Raw genomic sequence first — 27,507 nt, 5'->3', positions numbered from 1 at the left:
CAATAACTTTCTGAGGCACTGTGAAGAGTAATCTTTCCAGGTAACTCTTTTGGACAACCTTATTAACTTGAACTGTGCAGGAGAGAGCTAGAGTCTAGCTAACAATGAACAATTTGAGAATAACTTCTCTATCATTCATGCAGTCCTATTTAGTAAACTATATGCATGACACAAATTATTTAACCTTAACTTAATGTTACTTACTGGGAAATTGTAAGCACAGTTCTTCCTCACTGAAATATATTTCTTTTCCTGTTCCAGAGTTTGAAGATGTAGTTGATTATCATTGTGTCCATTCTCCTGCTGTAAACCCAGTGTGGAAAGTTTCTTATAAAATTCCAAAAACCGTAAGTGCTGTTCAGGAGTAAAAATGCCTCAAAAAACCAAAACAAAACAAAACAACAAACTTTCCTCATTACAAATGCTATTATTAATGTCCCCAAAACAAATGTCATTTAAAAATCTATCAAATATGTCAATTTTATCCCTTCTCCCCCCACCTTGAGCCTAGAAGAGTATGATCAGTACACAAAATACTCAGAACAAACTGGAATGCAACTATCAAAAAAAAAGAAAAAATTACAAGTGCATTAGTAACAAGAGACTAATCAAGGACAGGCTCAATTTTCTGCTCAAGAGAGAGAAGAAAGTTATCAGTGATTGGTACCAAGAAGGCTGAAATGCTTAAAACTTTTATTTTCTTTCTGAAATTCCACTAGTATCATCAATCTCTGTACAATTAATAACTGTGACAAAGATTCAAGCTTTAAGTAGAGAAGGAACAGATCAGTGAATCCTTAAACATGAGAGATTTTCGAAATGTGCAGAGTCAGATGGGCTTCCTTCCAGCATTCACAAGTATTTAAGTACTAGCTGCTGAAAACTTAAATACGTCAAGTAACAGAATAGAAAAGGGCTGAAGTAGTACTGACATTTAATAGTCGCAGAGGGGAAGGACAAGCTATATCATTACAGATAAGCAGGTTACTTCCACTTTTTTGAAAAAACTGAAAACACACACAAAAAAATTCAAAAAATCTACTTCTAAATAACAAAAAGAAAACAAAAAACCAGCAGTAGCCAACACGGCAAAAGGTAAACTTGTCAAACTGATTCAGTTTCCTTCTCGTATGGGCTAACAGGACTTGTGAAACAAAAAAGGCAGCAAAGATCATGTTTTTCACGAACAAAATAAGGGAATGGGAAGAAAAGATTAAGAACTACAAAGGCGCTCCAAAACTGCTTGGAAGAACAACTAAGAGAAAGTTACCCATAGATCACTGACAATATAGGCAACTGTATAAAGGTCTACCTAGTTCTGGTAACATTCAGTATTTCCATTTATTTTTTGGATGTTGGGCAGGAGACTTTGCTTATTCTGTATCTTGATAACAGCAACCAAGGACCGAGACCGCTTATTCTTCAGAACACAGAGTTTAAAAAGATCTTCAGGAACTGGACATAGGGCCTTATATAATTTCATTAGGAGAGCAGTAAGGTGCCATGCTTAGCCTGATCTGCTTCGCCTGCATAGGGCCAGGAAAGAGAAAGACTAACTAGCTGTTAGATTTATTAAAAAAACAAAAAAGGTAGTTTTTCATACTGAAAAATGTAAACAGCAATGCATCTTGTAAGACACATGAAGTAACCCTTTCACTTTGTTCAGCTGTCCCAACGCATAACACTTCAAGAAAAATACGAACTTGCCAGACAGAGTTCATAGGTGAAGAGAGATAGCAATTAAAGTCATTTAACCTAGAGAAAAGAAGACTGGAAAGACATGATAAATACAGGATGAACTGTCCTAACTCTCTGTTTCTGGAAATAACAGTTTGACACTGTGGAACAGCCATTTCAAGTAATTTGTAGTGAAGCAACGGTCACTTTTGATCACGAAGGATCATTTCAAATACTGTGAGAAAGATCAAAGGTTCTTAAGAGTCTAGGGGAAAATTATAATGTAAACCTATGATTCTCTGCTGTCCCCCCACATGTAAAATATGGTGGGAAGAATTATCAAGGAAAGATCTGCTGTGCTCAAGTGAAAATCTGAGCGCAAATTATGGGCATAAAAATTATGGGTGCACATTTAGCCTCAGCTCCAGCTGGGAAATCCACATGCCATTAGGTCTCCTTTCTCCCCTGAAGTTCCTTATGGGCCACAATCTGTACTGTGTCTTAACAAGGAGATCAAGTGAACACACAAAGTTAACATCATACGATTTTCAAAGGTCTCTATTTTCAAAAATTCAGTCGTCCAAATCATAAGCTCCAGAATACCCAAATAAATCAGCCAAAACAGTAAACACAAACCACCATGTTTCCATCTCTGACCGTATGTAAAGAAAACAAAAACAACAACCAACAATAAGCAGATGATCACCCAAAGAGGAAATTTCCGAAATCCAGTATTTATGCAACATATGATGTCAAACTTTTACTTCCATATTTCCTTTACTAACTGCCATTTCACTGGATACACTCAAATCTGGACATTTTTCAAGGGGTTTAAATTCTCCAATATTCCCCCATTTTCAAGGGTTTTTAAAAAGAAATTAAATCATACCATATAATCCATTACACAGTTTCCCTAAATGGAAAGATAAAGAAACTAGGATAGATTCATCTGCTTTGAAGGACTTTTCACAGAATGATTTCACTAATGGGAGAACAGTTTGACTCCTGTCATCTGAAAAATAAAAGAAATTTTCAGAGTTATCCATTTGTCAACACTTAGAGCACAAAGACTGAACTTATTATATTAAGTTAAGAAATTTATGCATTTTCACTTATTTTAAATAAAATAATTGTACTAAAATGTTCAAGTTGTAAAGAGATTAGGATTTTCTAATGATATATCAATAACAAAATTCATCAAATAATTATGGCTGAACAAAGTAGAAGAAATATTTTGATACTGTGGGAAAGAAACCCTAGGATATAATTTTGGGTCATCTACTTTCAAAATGTTCACTTTCTAGTTCAGCCATGAAAGCAAAAAACCACACAATCCAAATTTCTATAAACACATTCCTTAAAAACCTGTAAATAACCTCTGATTGCTTTCTCTAAGCTTTTTACAATAGCTCAGAGCAGTAGTTACAGCAATCGGGGGTGGGAGAGGAGGAGTGAAGACTGAGAAGTGTGAAGAGAAGCACAAACTTGACAGCATCAACCCAGAGGCTCAATTATTTGAAAATAAGCCTACTATCATACTTACTGATATAAACACTAACTGCTGAAAGTCCATTTATGGTATTCTCCCCAAAACTATCTTACTTTTTCTTTATCTACTACTTCATATGGCTTAAAATGCAACAATGTATTGTAGTAATTCATACCAAGTTCCCATACAGTAAATATTTTTTGAGCTAACATTTTGTATTGTGTATTGATAGTATTAAATTAATTAAATTAATTAAAAACTAGCAACCTAATATTCCTGTAATTTAGGCAGTAATTTTACTCATTCCATTCAGCCACATTACATTAGAAACTTGGAATACGATAATTGATTTTATTACCAACTAGTTCACTTCCCTTAAAATTTTCTATGTATAAAGCACTGCAAGACATGAAATATAAGGAAATATAAAGAATAAAACAATTAAAAAATCAAATTAGAAATATCTGAAGAACGCAGACAGAACAAAATGCCTTTAAATACAATTATAAGATGCACTAAGCACTAAGAACTTGGCTAGTGAGCCTAAATTAAATTCTTACCTGCATCAAACATATCAAGCAGATTCACTAATGTCTCAAAAGCTGCAAGGCGGACACTGCTGCCCTCATCTCTTGCCAGTTCTACTAATTCAGGAAGCACCACGGTTTTTGTTAGTTCTGTCCTGCAACGTGAGGCAAGCAGTCAAAACAAAATTTAAAGTAAAATAATACTCTACAGCAAAACAAAATTCTTTCTTGAAATACTCATTTAGCTGTTTTTGGAGAGTCAAGAAGAAAAAATTGAAAAAGTTCTAAGGAAAAGAAAATTATATAAAAACCTCCAGTCAATCTTAGGACTTTTTTCTTTGCCAGCCAAAGAAACCTGCAAATTTAACATGCAAAACTTTATCGCTAAAAAAGCATTCAAATTAGCTCAAAATAAATGAGAGAAAATGTAGTCTGAAAAAAAAATCAAAGGAGCACGGCTACTTCACTAAGAAAACTCTCCTGATCAAATATGCTCAATATGATGGTCCAAAGCCAAAAATTACTAAGTATGAGCCATGTTGGATTGAAGTGTCTGGAAATCTTATACTTCAAAGATGAGGAAGGGTTCTGCTTGCCTTTTTTTGCCTTGGTAATTACTGGTATTGCCTCTGTGTGTGACAGTCCTGTGAACCAGAATCAGTGAAGTGGCAGCAGATTGTTGTATTAGGGACTGTCTTAGAAATCAAAATTTAATCAGAGAGGTCACGGAGGAGAAGTGAAATACTCTTCACACAGAAAAATTTGTTCCTGGCATTAAGAAGATGAAAAGAGATTTGCTTCTTGGAGCAAAAGTATAGCTTCTGTAAAAGCTACTAAGCAGCATAATTTTCCATGTCCCAGTGTATAACTGATTCTTGGCTGCTCTAAGAGATTAGAAAAATCCTTTCTACTATAGCCCTACTATCAAGAACTAGGAAGACATATCCACTGTTTTCACTGGGTTTTTTTCTGTCATGCTCATTTTTTTATTTATAGTAGTCAAGTTCCAGTGTTTGACTTTGTCTGCATTTGAGTTAAGAAGGCCAACTTGTCCTGCTCTCACAGATGAGCTCTTGGTCTGCTTGTCAATTAGTGAAAGGACTTGAAGCACCACACCTCAAGAATGGGACCTCAGCAACTTCTAATAGCAAGGGATCTGGCTCTCAACATTTGTACTGCCCAAGACATAAAACTACAGGGAAACACTCTGATAAACTTACGCTGAACGAGCATCAACCAAGATGACACTTGACATACATGACGTATGACACTTTGAGCAACTGAGTATGTAAAGTTTAGACTGTCATTTCAATCTTTCAATCACAGTTTTTAATACTGAACTAATTACAACCTCCAGGATACTGAAATAAAAATGCCCAAAATATCCCTTCCAATCCGACTAAAGAAGTAACAACTGTCCATTTCGTAAATCAATAGGAACGATAATACTTTCAAATGTTTATAATGATCACCAAAGTGATTTGCACCTTACAGAGTTTATTACTATTACAAGCAAATCAAGGGGTAGCTTAACAGTATTCTTCGAAACAAATGATTAAAAGTTCAAATAAAATTACAATAAAATGATGCATCATTTAGTGGTAATATCACTAACTTGTAAAAATAATTGGGACTGTTGTCACATTATACCTTCAACGTTTACCTAAACAATACTAATTTCTGTTTAGTTAATTGTCTTTATTTACCTACTACCTATTCATCCTCAACATGAAACACTGAAATAGCTTTCATACTGAAAATACTGAATGTTCACAATTTCTTGTGAGACTAAAGCATCTAAAGCATTGAGAAGGGATCAGGCAAAAACCTCAGAGAGAGAACAGTCTATACAAATACATTCATGCTAGAAATAAAAGCTGGTGAGGAAAGAATCAAATTAAAATACACAGGACAGACCACTAATTGATAACAAAGTATTTACCCCTATCAAACCCACCACTCTAAGATGGGGTAAATTAGCAGTAATACTGTCCTTTGCCACTGCTTAACACCTATCTTGTTTTAGAACTTTCATCTCTCACATAAAATAAATGAAATTTACTTGACTGTAAAGACACTAAACAAATTTAAGAAAATTTTGGTTCCAATATGGCCACTTATAAGATATAGCCATCTTGTTACAAATGAAAACAACTTTTTTGCTTCTTCTTTAACATGGCTTAGTATTTGTTGAACTTAAACTGCATTTGGAGAAGGACTGAGGAAAATAACACAAATTTAGTTATAATTAATATTATTAATAATAACATTTAGTCATTATTTTAACACCTGACTGTACACAAACCTATCTTAAACATAAAATAAAACTGCTAAAAGCAAAGTCACACAGATTAGTACAAATTGTTAGTGCTTCTTAAAGGCTACCACCAAAATAATCTTCTTAGCTGTCAGGAGTATTCTCTAACTATATGCATATCCTGGATATGAGGTACTTTACTGAGAATAACATACTTCTAATGTTTTCAAAAAATAAACTGCTGTATTATGCATCGCAAATAATTTTCAAAGCCAAATTCATATGCTTACTTCTCAGGTCTTGGCTAAAGCAGAGGTTAACTGAGAAAGTTAGAGGAACCTGTGGAAATGGAGACAGCATCTCAAAAAAGACACCAAAAAAATCTCACAGGATTGAGGAAGAGCAAATGAGAAAAGAGGAAGAAAGGTGACTGACAGAGACAAAAATATACAGCCTAAGAATGCTCATGGCAGAAAAGGATAAGACGACACCCTAAATCAAAACCCAGAAATAGGGGGGAGAAGGGGAAGAAATTTTTTAAAAACTGCAAACATGTTTCTGTGGATTTTCATTTTGGTGGTATCAAAAATCCTCAAACTAATATGACAATCCGCAAACTAATCTTGCCCTTCAAAACTCAGTAATTATGGAATAAAAACACCAGGTTACTCCCTGAAAATAAACAGAACCCTCTCTTTCTCTCATCTTTAATCTCCCATTAAACAGAATTCAATTTTGTGATACATAAAGATACACAAGACCCATGCATACAGTAAAAAGAAATGCGAGTTCAAATTATTCAGTAATTCAGTTTAGTAAAATGTATGTTAAATTCCTTGTTTTACAAATATCAACAATATTGACAAATACTATCTTTCTTTTCTGTAATCACAAGTTCTTCTATATTCAAAGCCATTCAATATGGCAAATGTTAGAGTGATTTAACATGCTAACCTACATTTTGATACAAAAGAGAATAAGTACGAAAACAAATGAGCAACTTTACTGAGATGAGTCATAACATCCTCTGAACTTCTGCGGGACGAGGACCTTGCAGAAGAGCTGCCTAAAGCATATATATAAGATTATTTTGTATACAATAAAACCAAGTTTTTCCAGGAATCTAGAAATTACTAACCTGCATGACCTTACTAAAATGATGTCAAATTAAGCACATGACAGCAAAGCTTAGTTCTTGCTGTGAATTCCCTATAACTGAGTAAGCTAAAACAGTCTGAATATAGACTTTTCCAGTAGTCCATGGCTGAGAGGTAAATCATACTGCTTTAGGAATTTCTGGTGGTTTGTTTTGGGGTTTTTTTTGGATGGGTTTTTTTTAATAACTCAGAATCTAAATCACAATATAATTCTCCATTAAAAAAAAATTATTCCACAGCTACAGAAAGGTATCCTTTTCACAAACACCTGTACTAACAGACTGAAGTACATACTTGCCATATCTTTCAAATTACATTTCAGTTTCATCCTCATCCTTGAACTTGCTCATACATTTAAAATTTTAATACAGAGGGACACTAAAGGTCTAATCTAGGCCTGCTGTCTAACACAGGGTAAGGAACCTTACTTGATAACTTCTTCAAGTCTGTGCAAGAAGTTACTGCTTTTTTTACTCCCTGACACAGTAACAGATGTACAGACCTCTAATTTTGAAATATTTTTTCACTCAGAGACCAATCCCATGTGGGTAGTTAACATGTTCATTATTACCATAACATGTTCTTTATTAAAATAAAAGTTCCAGACTTTTTCCATTCCTACATGTGAATATTAAGGTCTTTAAGCTTAGAGTAAAAGCTGATACTGAACTGAAATTTGCTTACAAAACCAATTTAGCATCTTTTCTCAAAAAACTGCACAGTAATTATTAGAAACTGCTAATACTTGCCATAATCCTCTTCCATTTTTAAATAAGCCAAATACCATCAATGGATAACTGAGATGATTTCAAGAAGCTATAGATGAAGTCATTATTTACAAAAAACTGTCAGTTTTATGGTTCAGCAATTTTATTATAAAAGAGAAAGCAAAATCTAAAAGTGGAAAACAGCCAACTGCCAACAGCCAATTCCTAAGAACACATCTGTACACTCCAAATTCATTACTGAGTATGCATGAATTCAGCAATTTTAAAAGGAGATTTAGGTTACCATTAAATATTTTAGAGAGGGATTTTGCATTTAGACTCAGTTTGGCAAATTGTACTCACCCTATTCCTCGAGCTATATGTTCCAGTTGCCGACACATGCAAGTTCTAACTTCATATTCCACATCCTGGCACAGTGATTTCACCAATGGAAGAACCTCTCTTTTAATACTAAAAATGTGAACATCTTCTATTAATATACAGAACAAGAATATGTGAAATCCACTCATTAGTACTCAAATTTTACTCATACATTACCTGTAATGGTAATTTTTAAAAAACTAATTTATGACACATGGTAAATCGTTTTTCTGAGAATTTGCAATTATAAAAGAATACTGTACATCGGACACAAAAATATGCTATAAAGAAGCAGGAAAAGGACTATTTACTGTCATTATCATTTTCTCATATTTCACCTACTACTTTTTTTTAAACTACAAAAATAGTAGGTAGGCCTACAGATGCCGTCCTCATTTAATAACCATCTTCAGTATAATTTTGAACAGCCACTGAAAGAATATAAGGAATTACATAAACGGAAGTGCAAATCCCAATTAAATGCCTGTAATACATCATCTTTGGTATGCAGGTATCACCAAAGAGGTAATTGAGAAGAAAGGAGAAAAAGAATTGCCTTCATTCAAGCAGATCAAGTATTCATGTCAAATCAATGGCAGATATAAAATAACAATTTTGATTTCTATTTAAGTAAAAACACATACTACAACTTGGCAGTATCAGCCATTGCGTTTCCTCTCATTGCCCAAGATGCTGTCATGAGTATTCTTAAAATATCAGTGTATAAATTCTTATGTTGTTGCGAAACTCAAGAGAAATAATATGTAGTCAGAGACAAGTAAATTTTCAAGCCAGCCTGCACAGCCTCCACTCATTCCAGTGAAAATTAATTTACTTCTTACAAAAAAATTTGGCCTCAAGTTTCAAAAACTGTACAAATTCTTGGAAGTATGGCATTTTAGAATACTCTGAAGTAAGGGTTACTTAAAAAAAAAAATGTAATTAGCTGTTGGAACTCTGGAACAGACGGTAGAAAAACTAATGTTATACGACAAGGTCAGGACTTTCTCAATACTCTGTAAAATAACCTGGGATTAACATGAAATACAAATAAAAGGTTTTAATTACAGTATAAATTTTACAAGGACAAATTGTGCCATTCTGAAGAAGAATGTGAAGATATGCTTATATATTGTCTACTCCTGAGGACAGGTATGTCTCCTGGGCCTGTACCAAGAGCCCTCCTGCAAGGGGAACAAGTGTGTCACGAATCTTAGTCTGCCACACTGTAAACCTGGGGACTGATGTCTCTTTTCAGCCCTCTGAACTGCACTCAGAGCTCTCTACCAGATGAACAGTATGTCCCAGAAAATTTTCAGCCATCTTCTTAACATGTAGCTGCAGTGCAGAAAAGGAGCTATTATCTGTTCACTGAAATGAGGGGTTTCCTACTTCTGAACAGCAAGGAATCATATTAAAGAAACACAACAAAAGAAAGTATGATTATTACAGCTACTACTTAATACTCTTATATTCTCACATAAGATTCCAAGCTATCTGCAAAGTCACTTATTTTCATGAGAATGTAACTTCAAATAAATAAATGTGACCGCTATTCTGACAGAATTCTACAAATTTGGAATAAAAAGATTTTGAAGACTTTGGTAACATTGTCAAAAACCACTACTCTAGCATGCTCCTTAACATTTGCATGTCCAAGAAGTGTAGTGTAAACAGCAAATGAAAATGTAGATAGCTTCCTCTTGGTTGCTTCTAGTTCTTCTTTATTGAACAAAAAACCCATAATCTAAAGAAATTTATTCCTAAATGTCTTGTCATATCATCCTACTGTCCTTCTTTTCCGTTATGCTGAATTCTTACATTTTGGGGCAGATCACAATCATTATTAGAGAGAACTTCCTCAGCTAGACACGGTTTCTGTGCATTCAGTAGCTCTCAGTGGATTTATTCTGTAATTCAAAATCACATGTGGCCAACCACCTGGATAGGAAACACATTTGTTGAAATGGCCCTACTACCATATGCCTGGATAAACTGTCCAGGGAATGTACCATACCAACTACCATACCATACCAACCGCTTTGAGCAGGTAAGTTATTCAGATTTACCTTCATCATTACTTCCCTCTTCACTCCCACAGACACTGAATCTGAGGGTTGGACAATATCAGAGAACAACAGCAGTTCCTGAATATATCTCCATATAAGTGGGATAGAAAAAAAACCCTACATGTTAAATTTGGTTAGATAATAAAAAGTGAGGAATAGAATTCTTTTGTTTATGACAAGAAACTCTAAGGTAATGAAGTTGTGTTTTGTCCCTGTAAATTGCAGAGAAATCCACTCTTAGGCTTATTTTTTAGCAAGAAAAATTATATGAAAGAATGGCATGAAGAGCATATCCATTAAAACCTGTGGGAAAACATACAAACTGAAGTTATGAACTGATGAACATAAGCATAGCTGAATATGCTAGTTACATAATCAACATTTTTTATTAATAATTAATATCCAGATAAAGGGATCTATAAAAAGAAAGCATTTAACTTTTGCAACAAGTCTACTTTTCTTGTAGTAATTTTTGTCCATTAACAAAGAAATACCGGTTCATACTATGGAATGAAAATATATTTTCAGTTTACTTACATATGGGCTTCAAATTTGTTAGCTACTTTTCCCATGATTTTACAACTAACTAAACGGGACTGAAGTGTTTGAGAAAGTTGTGCTTTGGAAACAAGTGGATTCAGGATCTATATGAAAAAAAAGAGAAACATGAACAGAAGAACTGTGAGCATTAAATAAAGTATTCCTCTTCTTAAAAAAATATAGGAAAACATATCCCAGATGTCATTAACCTTTTCATGGAATTAATCAACACTAACGGCAATGATGCCCATGTATGTTAATAGTCTATTGGAAACCTGTATTCAATATTCAGTGCTACTGAATATTAAACCCCTCTACTGGCACAAATAGCATTTTATGGTTCAAATCGCAGCCACAGATCCTCTATAACAGCACATTCCTCTCTTACTGTATGTTCCACAACCATTACCATTTTGCCAGGTATAGAACTGCCACAAATCTTACAGAAGTGTATAAAACTTGCAAGGAAATACAATCTTACAATCTTAATCTTATTTTTTGTTAGCATAAGTGAGAGATTATTGTTACCTCATGTCTGACAGTTTCTTTTGGTAAAGCTTCTATTACAGCAAGAAGAGTTTCTAACCATGCATTGCTGACACCTGTTCAAAAGAAATGGTTATAAGTTATATAATCCATTTTATATTGTACATACAACAAAACAGATATCAGTTTTACAAAATTTGTTCTAACTTCTCACACATATCTCTTCAAGGAACTACGTGTCTAAAAGCCACTAAATTAACATCCAAGACTTCAAACTAAGAAGTAGGATAGGTGAGAAGCAAATTTGATCCCCATTTCTTGTACCTTTTCAATTCCTGTATAAAATTAATAATGCTCCTGTTTGTTTTGTAAAGCTAATTCCCCTCATTTAGAAGCATATTCTTTCCTTACGTCCACTAAAACTTTCTATTTTTACAAAAGGCCTTTTTTTTCTTTGTATTCTAAAAACAGTGTCAAAGAAATTAAGAAAAACTAATCAACACAGAAGAAATGTCAACCATCCTCCCTCCAATTTTTCAGCCACAAAATTTTGGTACTTCAAGAGAAGCTCCAACCCAGTAACAACTTTTGGATTTAGTCCTTCAGTCAAAGTGGGGGTTTTTTTTGCTTCAATCAGAATTACATTTAAACATTATTATGGAAGTGGTCATCTTTTCATTCATGCAAGTCTAGATACACAGTCACAGTTATTGCACTCACTGCTTTACCCAGTATTGTATGGTCACTAAGGAAACAAAACATACAGAAGTCATCAGTCATCAGAGTAGCTGTACAGCTCTGACCTGCATCTCTGTGTTCCAGGTTCTGGAGAATGATGTGTAGGAAAGAGTGGGAGTATGTATGAATGGACACCGACTCCTCTTGCAGAACAGTCAAAAATGAAACAGCGGCTGTTAACTGCATTTCCACTCCTGCAACATGCAGAACTTCCTGTATAATTACAAATTATATCAATATAAAGCATGAGGCAGAAATGTACTGAAAGAACACCCAAATTTTTGCATTTACTTTTAGAATTAAAATGTTGGGTAAACTACAAAATTCTCTGTAAAATTATTTTTTTATTATTTGTTAACAGCAATTTCTTGCAGATATTAGGTTTTCTTATAGCATGAATATTTTAAGGAAAAAAGTTAATTATAATATTTTTTGTGACTTCCAGTTTCATCAATGTGTATATGTGGATTTTTCTACTTTACAGAAGGAGGGGTAAAAACAGACCAGCCAACAATTGCACTTCTGCTGTTTATGCACATGAACTAAAAAGAAGTAATTCATTCATTCAGTGAGAGATACTAAAATAGCAGAAGGCAACCTAAATTTCATCCCTTGATAACTAACATGGAATGCAAATTAGAAAACACATATATATAGTCCTAAGAATAAGGCAAGACGGACTAGAATATTTATCTAGCTAACTCAGCATTTAGTACTTCTGAGCTTTAACATACAAGAATATAATTAATTAGGCTGTCTTTGAAATCATCAATTCAAAAGTTAAACAAAGATAATAAGGGGATGAAATATTACTAATTTTTTTTAATTCAACAAAAAGACAATTTGTATTTTAAATTTCAGATTTATGCACAGAACTTCCATGATGCAATCTATGACACAGCATTCATTTTAAGTAGTAGTAATTGTAAATATCTATCAACTGTGTGAACATTCCATTTGTTTACTTCTCTAAGTGTATCTATTTCATGAGAAAATAAAAAGTTCATTATTCTACCACTAAAGTATTACACTCATTTTACAAGTCACTCCAAACTCTGTAAGAGTTTAAAGCCCATACTTCTTACATAACATACTATATATGTGGGTTCTTTTCTTTTTTAAAGTGCTTGAGATGAACAGTGCTTTCTCAGATCACTTGCCAAAAATCAAGAATAATCTGATCTTTTAATTTAAAATAAAAATAAGCCTAGATCAGATTAAGAAAATATTCACTATGCACCTAAGTGTATGGCTGCTTATGGATTGGAGAGGTACATTGTTTGCTGGGTTAAAAACTGGCTGGATGGCTGGGTCCCAAGAATGGTGGTGAATGGCATTAGATCCAGCTTGCAGAAAGTCACAAGTGGTGTTCTTCAGTCAGTTTGCAGATGACACTGAGTTGGGTGGGAGTGTTGATCTGCTGGAGGGTAGGAAGGCTCTGCAGAGGGATCTGGACAGGATGGACTGATGGGCCAAGGCCAACTGTATGAGTTTCAACAAGGCAGTGCTGGGTCCTGCACTTGGGTCACAATAACCCCACACAGCAGTACAGGTTAGGGTAGAGTGGCTGGGAAGTGGCTGTCTTCACTGAAAGGGTGAAGACATTGGAACAGGCTACCAGGGAAGTGGTGGAGTATTCAGAAATATTCTGGAAGTATTCAGAAGGCATGTGGATATGGAACTTGGGGACATGGTTCAATGGTGAACATGGTGGTACTGGATAAACAGCTGGACTCGATGATCTTAGGACTTTTCCAACTTTAATGATTCTATGATTCTAGGTATTATATAGCAGAGGAAATTTTCCGAGAAAAGGGTTTGTAAAGAACATCTGAGAAATATTTAGTAGATTTGGTAAAAAACAAGTTTTCATTCCACAAGTGTCAACCAGTTTGTATGTGCAAATGTGCAATTATTAGTCTATCTGATTTCAAGGAGAACCATTATTTATCTCTCAAGACCTGTCTCAGTTTACGGCCATGTTTATTTCTAAAAGGATTCCCTGTGTCCTTGCTCCCCCAAATGAAAAAAAGAATCAGCATTGAGCTGCTTACCGAAGTGTGATAAAATATTTGCATTCAATAGCCATGGAGATTGCCCTCTTATTTCCACAGCCTATCTCTGTCCTTGTTCCTCCATTGGTATTACATCCATAGCCAAGAAAGAATAAGGACACCTACCAATTTTGTATTTTGAATATTTTTAGGATCAGAATATCTGTCCATACTGTTCTGGGATTCTGGCTTACACTTGTTCAAAAAAACAACCCCAAGATAATCAAGAGCGCTATCTACACACAGTAGATGCTAACAGAGATCAGAAAATAATGGAGCAGTGCCAGGTTAACAGTTGGACTTGATGAACTTAAAGGTTGATTCCAACCTAAATGATTCTATGATTCTTTGAATTCAGTTTTACGTACATATTTGCTTTGTACGCAATACAAACAGGGTTACTTACCAACAAACAAAGTTTCCAAATAGTCTCCTCCACAGATCCACACAACTCTGGATAGTCATGTGTGAGAACACATTCTCTGGATGTGCCTCCTCATGGACCTCGGGAGACATTGAAATGTAAATTTCTAGTTTGCTTACATACCTGTCTGCATTGATGTTCGCACTCAGAACTGCATTTGAAAATGTATGGGTCTCCTCTTTCCATTTTCACTTAACTCAAGCTGGATAACTTAAATTCAACTAATATAAATGTATTTATTTAGAAGGTAATGTATTTTTCTACACATGGATACTCCACAGATTTTCACTGAAGGAAAAAAGCTTTTCCTATCTGATTCAGACGGTGTATTTAATGGAATTTAAGAGTATTAGCATGTTCTTGACTATTCTAATGTCTACAAATTAAACTCAGGCATCAAAACTTGCAAAATTTAGAAAGCCTGGTTTATTCCTTTAATTGTAAAAAAAGAAAATTCACCTCTAGTTTAAATGCACATTTTGTCCTGCAACAACAGAATTCTCTTGAAAGAATGCTGCAAGCAGGAACATAGTCAAATCATTTTAGTAATTGTGTTGACACAACAGAAATTTTCCTTTAAGACTAAAAGACACAGAAATAATGGAAATTACAGAAACTCAAGGATACAATGAGAATGGACCTTAAGACCAATGTTAGGGATAAAGAAGGATGAAAATCACCCCACCTCTTCTTAAACTATAAAATCCACTATGGAAAAAGAAAAGCTTTCAAGAGGAGACTGACAGATTAGGAAAATAAGTAATGAGTTTGAAATTAATCAGACAACACTGAATAAAGCTTGATGTATACACTACAACAAGAACAGCCACAGTTTGCTGCATTTGGAAAAATCTCTTTTAGTCAGATTAGTCAGATTTACCTGCAATCTCCCTCCACCACTTTTGGTTGCAGAGCCCAAGGATGGAAAACAGGGAAAATACTACTAACATCATTTGAAAAGAGCCATTTGGTGTAGGAAGAGAAATGTTGATAAGAATGTCTAAGCTTTCCCTAAATCTGCATTTCAATGACTTCCAAAGTTCATGAGGAGGTGCATGCAGAAATCCAGAGTGGGGTTCTCTATACAAAAGAACCCATACAAGGATGCCACTTCATTTTAAGTGCAGAACTTAAGAAAAATATTTCATAATCTCATTCCTACATTAACATCTAAATTATATACAGTGTATTTGTTTTATTAGCATACCCAAAATACTGACACCTAATTCAATCATCACTTATGTCATATTTATTGACATCCTGATTTTGCTCATCTCAGATCTAAAACAATTATGTTAAAAATATAAAGTGTCTTTGATATAATTTTAATTAGATTTTACATATACACATTTCTATATTTATAGAAGTAACCACATTTATCAATTTCTCATGAATGAAATACAAATTTGTAATGTATCCAGCTGGAACATTCCTTGCATTTATTTCTTCCTTTCTCTGCATTACTCTCAGCTCTAATAATAACAGTATTTATTTTTGCTTTGATTTTCTGCAAGTATCCTGAATAAGTACATTGGTTTCCTTATGCAGTTATATGGTGACAATACTTTCAAATAAATAGCCCTCTGAAACTACTACACAATTCATTTTTCATGTGCCAATACGAATTCACAAATGATTTTTCTCTGTCTTAAGAAGTGGAACCAAGTGCAGTAATTTAAATCAGTTTATTTCCCTGCAATGCCAGATTACATTTGCAAGACTCTAATCGCAGTTGAGTTCAATTATGCCTTTACAGACTATTAAAGTTTCCATTTAATAGTCAGGAAAATTCCTCCAATAAAAATAAGGATAAGAAAAAAAATACCTCAAGTTAATGATGCCAAATACTGTTTTGCAGTTAAGAGTGCAATGCACATGGCTGCAGAACTGTATTTCTATTACAGATTAAATAAATATTAGATAACAGAACACCATTGAAAAACTGGCTTTCTAAAAGCCACAGAAAGAAACTTAACTTGTATCAGAAAGTTTCAATTTATAAAGTTTAAACCTGAAAGGAGAGCTCAGATTTAGACTGACCTCATTACATTTTACTCTTTTACCCCTGCCTGGAGCCCATTAACTGAGGTTTCATTTAATTCATCATCTAGGAAGGCATCCAGTTTGGGTTTAAATGACACTGTAAGATGAAAACCACACTATTTTTCTCCGTAATTTGCTCAAAGATTGATTGCATTTATTATTAAAGTTGTCTGCTTCATTTCTAATATTCCTAATGCTTCTTTCTTCACGTACTATTTTCAGTTGAATGTTCTTTAATGTTATACAGGAAGATACTTTACGAAGTCATTAAGTACTACCTGATCTAAGATCACACTGAGATCCAACTCCCACTATACAAATATTTTCCAGGCCCTAGGCCCTGTTCATGCTAATGATCACACTTTTAAATTTTTCCTCCATCCCTATATAAAAAAAAAATAAGACTAGAATCAAGAACCGTATTCCCATATTAGACATTTTACTGAAGACAGGTCAAAACCAGCACTTCTCTACGCCCTGAAAAATAAGGGTAAAAAATCCCCAGTGTTTCTTATTTCTCCTTCATTTCAAGATGAATTCTGCTCTCAAAGTAGAAACACTGGAGGCAAAAATGGATTCAATATGTTAAACATAAAAAAACCAAATCAACTTTTCTTGAAGCCAGTTAGGTTGGTTTAGGAAAGATTGCGTTACCTACGTCAGAATAACGTGGCAGTAACTGCACACACTTCATGTAAGTTGAAGGGTTTCCAATTACTTTGCAACTTCAAGTCATTCTTCTTAAAGCATTTTTAAACACATATATCTTTAAACAAAATGTGTATTAATCTGCCTCTTATACCACAGAACATAACTAGAAAGCACTTCAATGTTTTCTAAACAATCTGTCAGTCTATACTAACCCTTAGTTCTGAGGAGACCATTTACTTGAATTTAAATAATCAGACAAAAAATGGACTAGTTCCCCTTAAGAAATAAGTGTCTCCCTGGGATCACAGAAGTTTCAGGAGATAACATGAAGTTTAGAGATGATGTCTGGTATTCACAATGGCTGAGGTTGGAAGGGCTCTCTGGAGGTCATTTTGTCCGATCCCCCTGCTTGAGGAGGGCCACCTAGAGCTAGGACATGCCCAGACTACTTTCGAATACCTCCAAGGAGGGAGACAGTAACATCTCTGGGCAACTTGTGCCAGTGCTCAGTCACCCTCATAGTGAGAAAGTGCTTCCCAATGTTGAGAAGGAACCTCTTGTGTTTCTGTTTGTGCCCATTGCCTCTGGTCCTGTCACTGGGTACCACTGCAAAGAGTCTGGCTTTTTCATTTATTTGCATATGCTGATAAGATCCTCTCCAAGCCTTTCTTCTGCAGGGGTCTTCTGAACAGTCTCAGCCCTCTCTCGTTATGAGGAGCCCAGAACTGGATAAGTGCTATAGATGGAGTAGAGTAGAAAGTGGAGTAGAGGGGAGGGATCATGGAACTGTTCACAATGTCCTGACTAACGCAGCCCAGGATGCTCTGCAGGGAGCCCTGCTCTGCAGGGGAGCACTGCTGGCTCATGTTCAACTTGGTGACCACCATGTGCTCTTCTGCAAAGCAGCTTTCCAGCTGGGTGATCCCCAGCATATATTGGTACACAGAACATCTACCACACAGAACCTAAGTCCTCCCTGCAGCAGGGCTTGCATTTAAATACCCTACAGAAGAATATTTGCTAAGTAATCACGGTAAGGACTACAAAAATATTTGTTCCTCATCTTTCAGCCCATCAATTCATAACAACGTGCAGGATATGACTCATTATATTAGTTTTTCACAAATACTGAATTGTCCCTTGAGCAGCCTCTTCCTTAACATTAGGAGACAGAGGGAGGATTCAGTTTAAGACCAATTCCACAGACAGTAAGAAATGTACCAAGTAATTTTTCATAATATGACTCTTTTTAATTCTTTTATTAATATAATGTTATGGTACCTGCCTTTAAAAAAAAGAAAAAAAAAAGCTGAGAGATACACATCCACACAGGTTTTCAACAAAAGCAGTGATTAATTTTTTGAAGACTTCAGCAAAGAAAACAATGAAACATAATGACAATTTAGTGAAACAAACAAATATAATTTTTGCATGGGCCCACTTTGCTATTTAGTAAACATCTCCTCAGTATATAGAAAACTATATAACATAAGCATGTGAGTCAGCTATCTCACTTTTCTTACTGATATATGCTTTCTTATACCTGGCAATGAGAATTTGATACAGATACAGCAAGAAAACTCATGTCAGCTACTACAGAAAATTACTTCTCAACTCTAATGTTCTTGAGATAGAAAGGACAACATAGCAAGGAGACTCTTAAAGTAACTCTACATTTCATTTCAATGTATTTTAGATTATCAAACTATTATTTAGCTTCAGTCAGTAACTAGTTAAATTCTTCCCGTCTCAAGTGATTTAAATATTCTTGTTAAGCATTAATTGCTTCCAAGAAGAAAACAACCTTCCTATTGGCAAATTGGGTTAAAAAGGGAGAGATTTAAAGTTATATGGGAAAAAACCCCACTGAATTCGAAAAGTGTCCTGGTAAAATCATGACTGAATCACCCTACTGAAAGTGTCAAATGTATCTCTGAAAATACATGGGGAACAAGGAAACTGAGTCTGTCCATAGAATTCCTAACATAACTCAATGCTTTGAAAATATTGAAGTAACTGCTAATAAACACAATGCTCCTTTAGCTGACAATTTGTATAAATTAGAACTGTGTTTATATCAAAGTGATCAATTGCACGAGACCAGGCTAAGAGACTGTTCTAAATCAAAACTTTGATTTGAAAAGAGCCATTTGGTGTAGGAAGAGAAATGTTAATAAGAATGTCTAAGCTTTCCCTAAATCTGCATTTCAATGACTTCCAAAGTTCATGAGGAGGTGCATGCAGAAATCCAGAGTGGGGTTCTCTATACAAAAGAACCCATACAAGGATGCCACTTCATTTTAAGTGCAGAACTTAAGAAAAATATTTCATAATCTCATTCCTACATTAACATCTAAATTATATACAGTGTATTTGTTTTATTAGCATTCCCAAAATATTGACACCTAAAATTGATTTAATCACATAAAAACTGCCAATGGTACTGGTAGAAGACCAATCCAATGAAAAAAAACCAAAAACAACTCAGTTATTTGCTGTGTACCAAAAAAAACTTTGAGATATTTTGATAGCCAAAACAAACGTATTTTTCCACCCAGCTGGTAGCCTTTAAAATCACTGAAAACCACTCTAACAGGCAGGCTAACATTATCAAACTCATAATTCCTACTGCAGCCTCATACAGAGTTATTAAGCTTTGCATTTGTATTTGTGATCAGTTTGTTCTTATTTGGCTGAAGCTGCTCCTTAAACCACACCTTAAATGAACTTTTGCATTTCTTCTAGCCAAGGGTTCATATCTGGGGCAGAGCAGAAATACATGAGAGATACGCATGTTCCTTAAAATCACAGAATCATAGAACGGTTTGGGTTGGAAGGGTCATCTAGTCCACCCTCACAGCAACGAGCAGGGACACCTTCCACCAGACCTAGTTCCTCAGAGTCCCATCCAGTCTGACCTTGAACACTTCCAGGGATGGGGCATCCACAACTTCTCTGGGCAACCTGTTCCAGTGTTTCACCATTCTCATGGTAAAAAATTTCTTCCTTATATCTAGTCTGAATCTACCCTTTAGTTATACCCATTACCCTCAACAGGCTAAACAGTTTGTTCTCATCTTTCCTATAAGCCTATTTTAAGTATTGAAAGGTCACAATAAGGTCTACCCAGAGCCTTCTCTTCTTCAGGCTGAACAACCCAAGTATCCTTTATACAAACATATCTGTATATAAAATTACCGTATAACATTACATGGTCAGCATGCATCTACCAGAACTAACCAAAAATGTGGGGAGGGCAGCATGTGACATTTCACAGACAGCTAAAAGCAAACTATACTCTTCTGGACAGCAGCATGAAAATCTTAATGTTTGGATGGAAGGAGATCAAGAAGGTCAAAATGAACCATTATGACTAGATGGTCCTCAAAAAGAATTCTCAAAAAGCTGTCAAAATACTGTTAAATCTTTATAATGGCCAGTCTTCGTGAACGAAGATTTGGGGAAAGGTCTTTTTACCTTTCCAGCCTGCGCAATGGATTTTTTAGGTGAGACACAGCCTGCGCTGAACTGAGCCCACCCTTTAATCCTAAGGTTCATCTGCCGGGGCCAAGCAAGCTTGGACAATGGCAGTGAGGTCCTCAGGACGTAGGTTTGTTTAGAGTGACCTTCTCATAGATGGATGGCCACACAGGGCTAACGGGCTCCATCTGCCCGGGGGACTGGCTGGGATTCGAACCTGGGTCGCAGAGGTGAGAGTCCTGCATGCTAACCACTAGGCCACCAGGGGTCCCCTGTTAAATCTTTAGAACACATAAATAGTATTAATTCTGGGTTTTTTCCCAGTTGTAACATTTTTTAAAAAAATATAATACCTGTTAATACTTCATAAATTCAGTGAATTAATGTGGAAGACCTACTGGACTCACTGAAGAGTGAGTTTGCAATAAAAGTGGGATTTTTTTTTGGCTTAGTTAAAATACTTATACTTGCAGCAAAAGACACATTCAAACCTCATTTCGCAAAACTTACTCTGATTTTTGGTAAAACCCGACGAAGTGTTTCAGCAGGATTCTGTCGCATCAGGACTGGAAGATTTGCCACCACACTTGTTCCTTGGATATCCTGACCAGAACTTACAAAAACAAACACACACAATACATTACTCTGTATCATGATTACAAACTCACAGCTTTCATTAAAAAAAAACAAAAACAAACAAACAAAAAAACCCAACCAAACAAAAAAAACCCACACAAGAACAAACCTACCCTACCCTGGTTTTTCATGTTAGTAAAAAGAGGAATTGTTTTTTACAAAATACATTGTAGAAGACAGCATTAAAAAACAGCAACCATAAAAGCTCTTATATATAATTCATTACATGGAATGTTTTAATTTTAGTATAGCTTTGAAGAAAAACATAAAACTTTCAAAAGATCTTTTCAAATTGGATGATCAAAGCAGTGGTTTCGTGGAAGTTTTTGTATTACAACAATACAAGGGATAAACCACAGGTAGGGGACAAATAGAAGATATACATGAAAGCTACACATGATGCATAACATTTTAACAGAAATCTATCATTTTTTTCCTTTTTGTAGAGAAAACAGTCAGAGATATAATCAGATGCATACTGACAATCATGATTAAAGGATGCAAAAACTTGGTTTTTTACAGATGTTCCACCTTTCTCCCCATCCTGTCTCTCTCAATGGTATCCCACAATTGAAAAAGGAAAAGAAAAAAAAGCAGGATAGGAAGGAAATGGTAGGCAACAATGAAGAAAAAGTATGACATGAAAATAAAGATTACCCAGGTGGATAAACTTCTAGAATAAAATCAGAAAGGGTCTGGACGCCAAAATTAAAAATAAAACTAAACATCAACACATCTGTTTCCTTTTTTTTTCCCTTAGTGAAACATATGACCTCTGGAAGGGACTAGATACATAAATAGTCACAGGACAGGAGATTTGCACAACCATCTTCCAGTTTTGTTCTGTCTCTGAAGTATATCAGAGAATTTACAGTTAAGGTGTAAAGCCTTTCTGCAGCATTCAGAGCTGAAAAGATCTTTACACATTCCATTAATGCTCTACATCATCCTCAACATTCATGTCTTTCAGAAGCTCAAATGAAATTACAGGTACAGTCAAGCGGGCCAATTTAGATCTATTTTGTTAAATATATATAAGTATGCTTTTAAAAATAAGGATATATTTGTATAATAAGCCAGAAACAAAAGTAAAATCTTTGGTTAAAATCTACAGAGACTAAAATACCCCAACCAAAATACTGTAATATCTTACTAGAATGATTTTTTTTCTTTGCACTCTATAATTTCAAACTGCAATTAGGTATCATCAATATTAACTTAATTGTATCTAGCAAACTTCAATTTCAATGTAAAAATTTTTGAAAGAAAGTATTCTTTACTACCCTTGCAAAGATAATTTTCCACATTAGAAGGCAGCACATTCTGGAAGATTAAGTAGAGGCTTGATGGCAGGAATTCAGGAATTCAAATCCTCTTTGCAAGGTGGAGAGTCACACCTCCCTCCAGTTCACTTATGTTTTAGGTTTCCGTTCTGTACACAGGTGTAATTACCTAACTCACCAATTACAAACTATCACTCTGTATATAGGCACTAACATAGGAAAACCTCTGCCCCAACAAAACCTTTACCCTCCAGAAAGAGTAAATCTTGCTATGGTAGATATGTCTCTTCTTTTTTTCTATTTTTGTACAGAATAACACAAAGTGTCTGTAATCTCAAAGTATGTGACTAAAGCATATATGATGGAATTAACTTCATCTTAGATTGTGCATGTCTGCCTCTAAGATAAACTTCCTTTATAATCAATGGAGAGAAATAAGACTCAATAAAAAGCAATTTATCTCAGCCTAAATAGATGAGATGGACAGTGCCCCTGCAGTGCCTGTTTCCCTTCATCACTTGACACAAAAACTAGCTCTCATGTGTATAGCAGCGCTGTAAGTAAATGTTGGCTCCTACCCACAGACAGACATTACAAGCCTTAGTCCTACAAGTGCTCATGTTTATGCTCAGATTCACCATTGCAAGTAGTTCCACTGATTTCTCACATAGTAATGTATTAGAATCATACAATATCTCACATTGGAAAAGACCCATAAGGATCAATTCCAACCCCTGCACCTCACCGGACTACCTAAAAGTAAATAATATGACCAAATGCACCGTCAAGACTCCTGAACTCTCACAGCCTTGGGGCTATGACCACCTGTGTGAGTCCTGTGACCACTCCTTCACCCTGAGGAGCCTGTTCCAGTCACTGACCACCCTCTCAGTGAAGAACCTTTTCCTATGTCTAAACTGAACTCGAAGTAACGTCTTTACAAATGCTCGTGTGATTACATCAGCTAACATAATTAATTTGGGACAAAATAAAACATTCCTACTTCCCAGAGCAATCAAGAATCACATAATATTCTGAGATGAAAGGGATCCACAAGGATCATCAAGTCCAACTCTTAAGTGAATAGCCCATACGTGGACCAAACCTGGAACCTTGATGTTATTAACACCATGCTCTAATCAACTGAACTAATCTTAGGGTCAAATTCACTAAAAACTTAGTAATGGTAATAACTGTTCTATAAAAATGCTACACACCATGAATGTGAGGAACCAGTATTTTTGCCTTTTCTTTCTTTTGGATCATATGCACCTTAAGTATTAGACAGATAAGTGCAAATAGAAGACTTATCCTAAATCTAAGATGGGTAACAAGTGAGCAGAAAGTTGTGAGCACTGTACTGAGGTTATCACACATTGCTGTCATCGAGGCTGCAACATTCTGACCCACTGAGCAAATTCTGGAAATCATTCCAAGAGCAGACATTTCACCTTTACTGTGCTTATACATTTACAACAATAAAGAGCAAACAAAAATTACAGTTGGGGATGGAGCTCAACACAGATGAAAAAAAATTACACTGATATTCACAATATCAGAGTGTAGTAAGAGAAAATATAAATTAAAAAACCTAGCTGAAAACAAGACAAATTTCAGATATATCATTTCAAGGGGAAGAGAAAAAGGGTTGACAAAGCATAAAAACAATTGCCATTTCCTGTATTTTTGAATATGGATTATCTTTTCCCTCGGTATTTATTAATACAGTGTGTACTCCAAGAGAAAATACATCAGTATTTTTTCCATGTTTTAATCCTCTGTTAAGACTACCTACTTACATAAAATTAAGCTGATGTGATTTTCTTAAAAAGCATTAGGAACCAATTTTCTGGTTAGTTACTATATACACCCCACTATACATTTAACTGTTGTTTGTAAACGTTGACAAGTTTTGATAGGGCAAAGCTACACCAAAGCCCTTTCTAATGCCATTCAAAACCAGCAAGAATGGATGAGAGTTTAGATTTTCAGACTGATTTTAATATTAGCATCCCTGTAATCTTAACTGGTAAACATGTATGAGTGCTCTCAATAAAAAACTTCTCCCAGTAATGTCTAAACTCAGCGAAAGGGCAGTATTCTGTCAACTACTGAAAATTAACTTAAATTAATGATTAATAACTGATATACTTACAACTTGAAATATTTTTGCCTTATTCAAAGTCATTTTATTAACTAATTTAAAGCCATGAATTTTGAAGTCTTTCATGTTCATGGAAAATTTCTCTGAGTATCACATGCTAATTCCAATGAAGCTTTAAAGTAGAACTGAGAAATCCAGAGCACCCAGAGTGGAAAAGGGTCACAGAGGGGATGAGGTCCACAACTTCTTATGATAAAACTTGAAAGGAATACATACCTTTGTGTAATCACGCAAAAGTTCAAGGTAACTTGAAGGAGCTATTTAATTGAAAATTTTATTCATTTTGTATCAAGATGGAAGAAATCCTAACTGCTAAAAAATGCAACCAAAATGCTGCCTTTATTCATCAAAATGTAAAGAAAAGGGAAGTATTTCCCTTTAAACCAGAAATTCTTAGTACCTGGCTTGCTGCCAATTAAGAATATGAAGCAGGAGGCATTTCAACACCTACACAGTCTGTAACTTTCCAACTGCAGAAGATTTTTCTTCTATTTCTACCAGAAGAGCTGCACCATAGATTTGCTTTAAACATTGAAGACTTTAGAATGATAGTGAATTATTGCTAAATGCTCAGATGTAGACATTTTGTATTAATAAACAAGTTAAAATAAATGCTAAATCTTTTCTTCAGTCACAGTAAGCTCATTATAATGAAGATGCTATTCCTTTACGAACAGCGCTAACTATAGAAGAACACAGCAGAGCCCTATACTTAGAAGCAATTTAGCTCAACCCCTTTCGTGCTAGCAAAATCCACATACCTAATATCATTTAAATATAAAACCCAAAGACTCATCTTCTGAGTTCATCCTACAGGAGAGCTCAGTGACTTTCCAATGCTGGGAATCCTCAAGCAGGCAGGAAAGTTCTCGTGCCTGAACACTTCTGTCCTCATACTTACTGCCTCTGCAACACCAGCTGCTCGCTGCTGGCCAGCGGTACCAGAGCTGGTCTAACCACAAGACCCATTGAAGAGCACTCCTTGAACACTTCTCAAGCACAAGCACAGCACTAACCCTCTCCCACTAGCCCCTGCAATTGGTTTTACCTATTTCTTCTACCTTCATAAAATGAAGTCCACATGATATTTGGGACTGCCTTGAGACTGAAACAAATCCTCCTAGAAACCATTGACAAACATACGAAGGACAAAAAAATGCCTGGGAGTAGTCAGTCTGGATTTGAGAAGGGGAAATCATGCCTGACCAGACAACTTTACAGCCTTCTACAACATGATGACTGGCTGAGATGATGGAAATTAACTTATTTTAGCAACGCTTTTGACATTGTCTGCCATTATATCCCCATAAACAAACCAATAAAGTACAACCTAGAGAAATGGAAAGTGATGTGGACTGAAAACTGAATGAACTATTGAGCCTAATGGGTTGTGGTGAGTTGCAACTGCTAAAAAAAACAGGCTTCCTTTTCAAAAAAAAGCTAGTGCAAGAATTTAAAAAACATTATTCATTTACACACACACACACACACACACACACACAGATCTATGTATCATGTTAACTGTTTTATATATTATAACTAATTTTACATATTAAAATACAATATTGGGGCTCCTAAACTGTAAATGCTTCACTTTCTTCTTTGACAGAAAACCTTTTCAAGACCACAGTTAGCTGGGCACCACTGGTATCAACCTAAAAACTAATTTAAATTTTCCTAGAAGCCAGTGGTCTTTTTCTGTATGTACTAATACACTATAACATTTATGTATACAAGACTTTACACATCTGAAATTTACGGAGATTCTAGAATAGGGATATAAACCCGTCTAAGTCCAAGACTGTGATGAGGCTGCATCAGGCAGCCCATCTTTTAACTCTTCCCTCCTTCCCTCTCTTTCTTTGTTACCTGTCTAGCCAGAGCAAATAAAGAGAAGAAACTTTATTTTTAGGCTTCTGTAACTCTGTTGAAAACAAGATAGAATAAAATTAATTTGAAAATGTAACACCATATTAATATAAATTTTCAAGAAGTCAGAAGTCCTAATAATATCATAGACTTAACATCTCTTTGCAATTGACATTGTAACCCTTTTCTAGTAAAACCCAATTTTCAAAACCCATTTCTCATTTTGATCTTCTACTTAAGATATATATGACCATGGTCATTTTACAGCACATTTGAATAAAGTTTACATGGTCTATATACTAAAAAAAGAAGAAACTAATCTGACTTTAGTATATATCTGAATATCCACCACTACACATGAAACTTCTAGTGCAATAAAGTAAGAATCAAAACCCCAGATTCAGCCGCACAGTAGTTTTGTATTCACAGTAACCTTTTTTACCAGGATCAGTTTGGTCAACTGAAGTCTCTTATTTCTGTTTGCTTCCTGAACATCTGTCAAAGAGAGAAAGGAGAATATCTAATTCATATAGATACTCCTTTCTGTTCCTGAGCCAAAACAAATGTGATATAATAATACAGTAATTTCATTCTTCCTAATATCATCAGTTTCTGTGAGTTTATACACTAATTATTATGAGCAAACATTAAGCTTTTCTCCCTTGAATTTTAAAAAAGTTTCAAGAATATAAAAAGTGCCTCAAAGGAAGACATTTTTCATCAACGTATCAACATTAAAATCTCCTAGAAGATAAGTGTTTCCTCTTCCTTAGAGGACTTATAACACATAATGCATTTTATATGGTCTCTGGGTAGAATTCTTGGCATTTTTATCTTGAGTCTGAATTTGAAAAGTAAACTCAAGATCAACTTTT

The 27,507-nt window shown here is 35.0% G+C and overlaps 1 protein-coding gene across 8 annotated transcripts in view; it reads right to left on the bottom strand.

Moving 5' to 3' along the window:
- Positions 1 to 27,507, bottom strand: part of PPP4R4 (protein phosphatase 4 regulatory subunit 4) — a 68,309-nt gene that overhangs the window by 22,170 nt on the left and 18,632 nt on the right. For 6 of the 8 annotated variants that reach the window (XM_027673884.1, XM_027673886.1, XM_027673885.1 and 3 more), the window contains 8 exons: positions 21,191 to 21,293; positions 12,094 to 12,241; positions 11,333 to 11,406; positions 10,802 to 10,908; positions 8,178 to 8,285; positions 3,727 to 3,848; positions 2,567 to 2,689; positions 205 to 374 (listed from right to left, as the gene is read on the bottom strand). In XM_027673884.1, coding sequence (XP_027529685.1) covers positions 205 to 374; positions 2,567 to 2,689; positions 3,727 to 3,848; positions 8,178 to 8,285; positions 10,802 to 10,908; positions 11,333 to 11,406; positions 12,094 to 12,241; positions 21,191 to 21,293 — 955 coding nt within the window. Of the gene's footprint in view, positions 1 to 204; positions 375 to 2,566; positions 2,690 to 3,726; positions 3,849 to 8,177; positions 8,286 to 10,801; positions 10,909 to 11,332; positions 11,407 to 12,093; positions 12,242 to 14,488; positions 14,587 to 21,190; positions 21,294 to 27,507 lie in introns of those variants that run through there. The other 2 variants (XM_027673890.1, XM_027673891.1) reach the window with 2 other exon arrangements.

Source organism: Neopelma chrysocephalum, unplaced genomic scaffold, assembly GCF_003984885.1.
Source record: "Neopelma chrysocephalum unplaced genomic scaffold, ASM398488v2 Primary Assembly neopelma1_24, whole genome shotgun sequence".
NCBI classification, from domain to species: domain Eukaryota; kingdom Metazoa; phylum Chordata; class Aves; order Passeriformes; family Pipridae; genus Neopelma; species Neopelma chrysocephalum.
The sequence above is the reverse complement of the archived record's forward strand: the minus strand, read 5'-3'. Positions and strand labels throughout refer to the sequence as shown.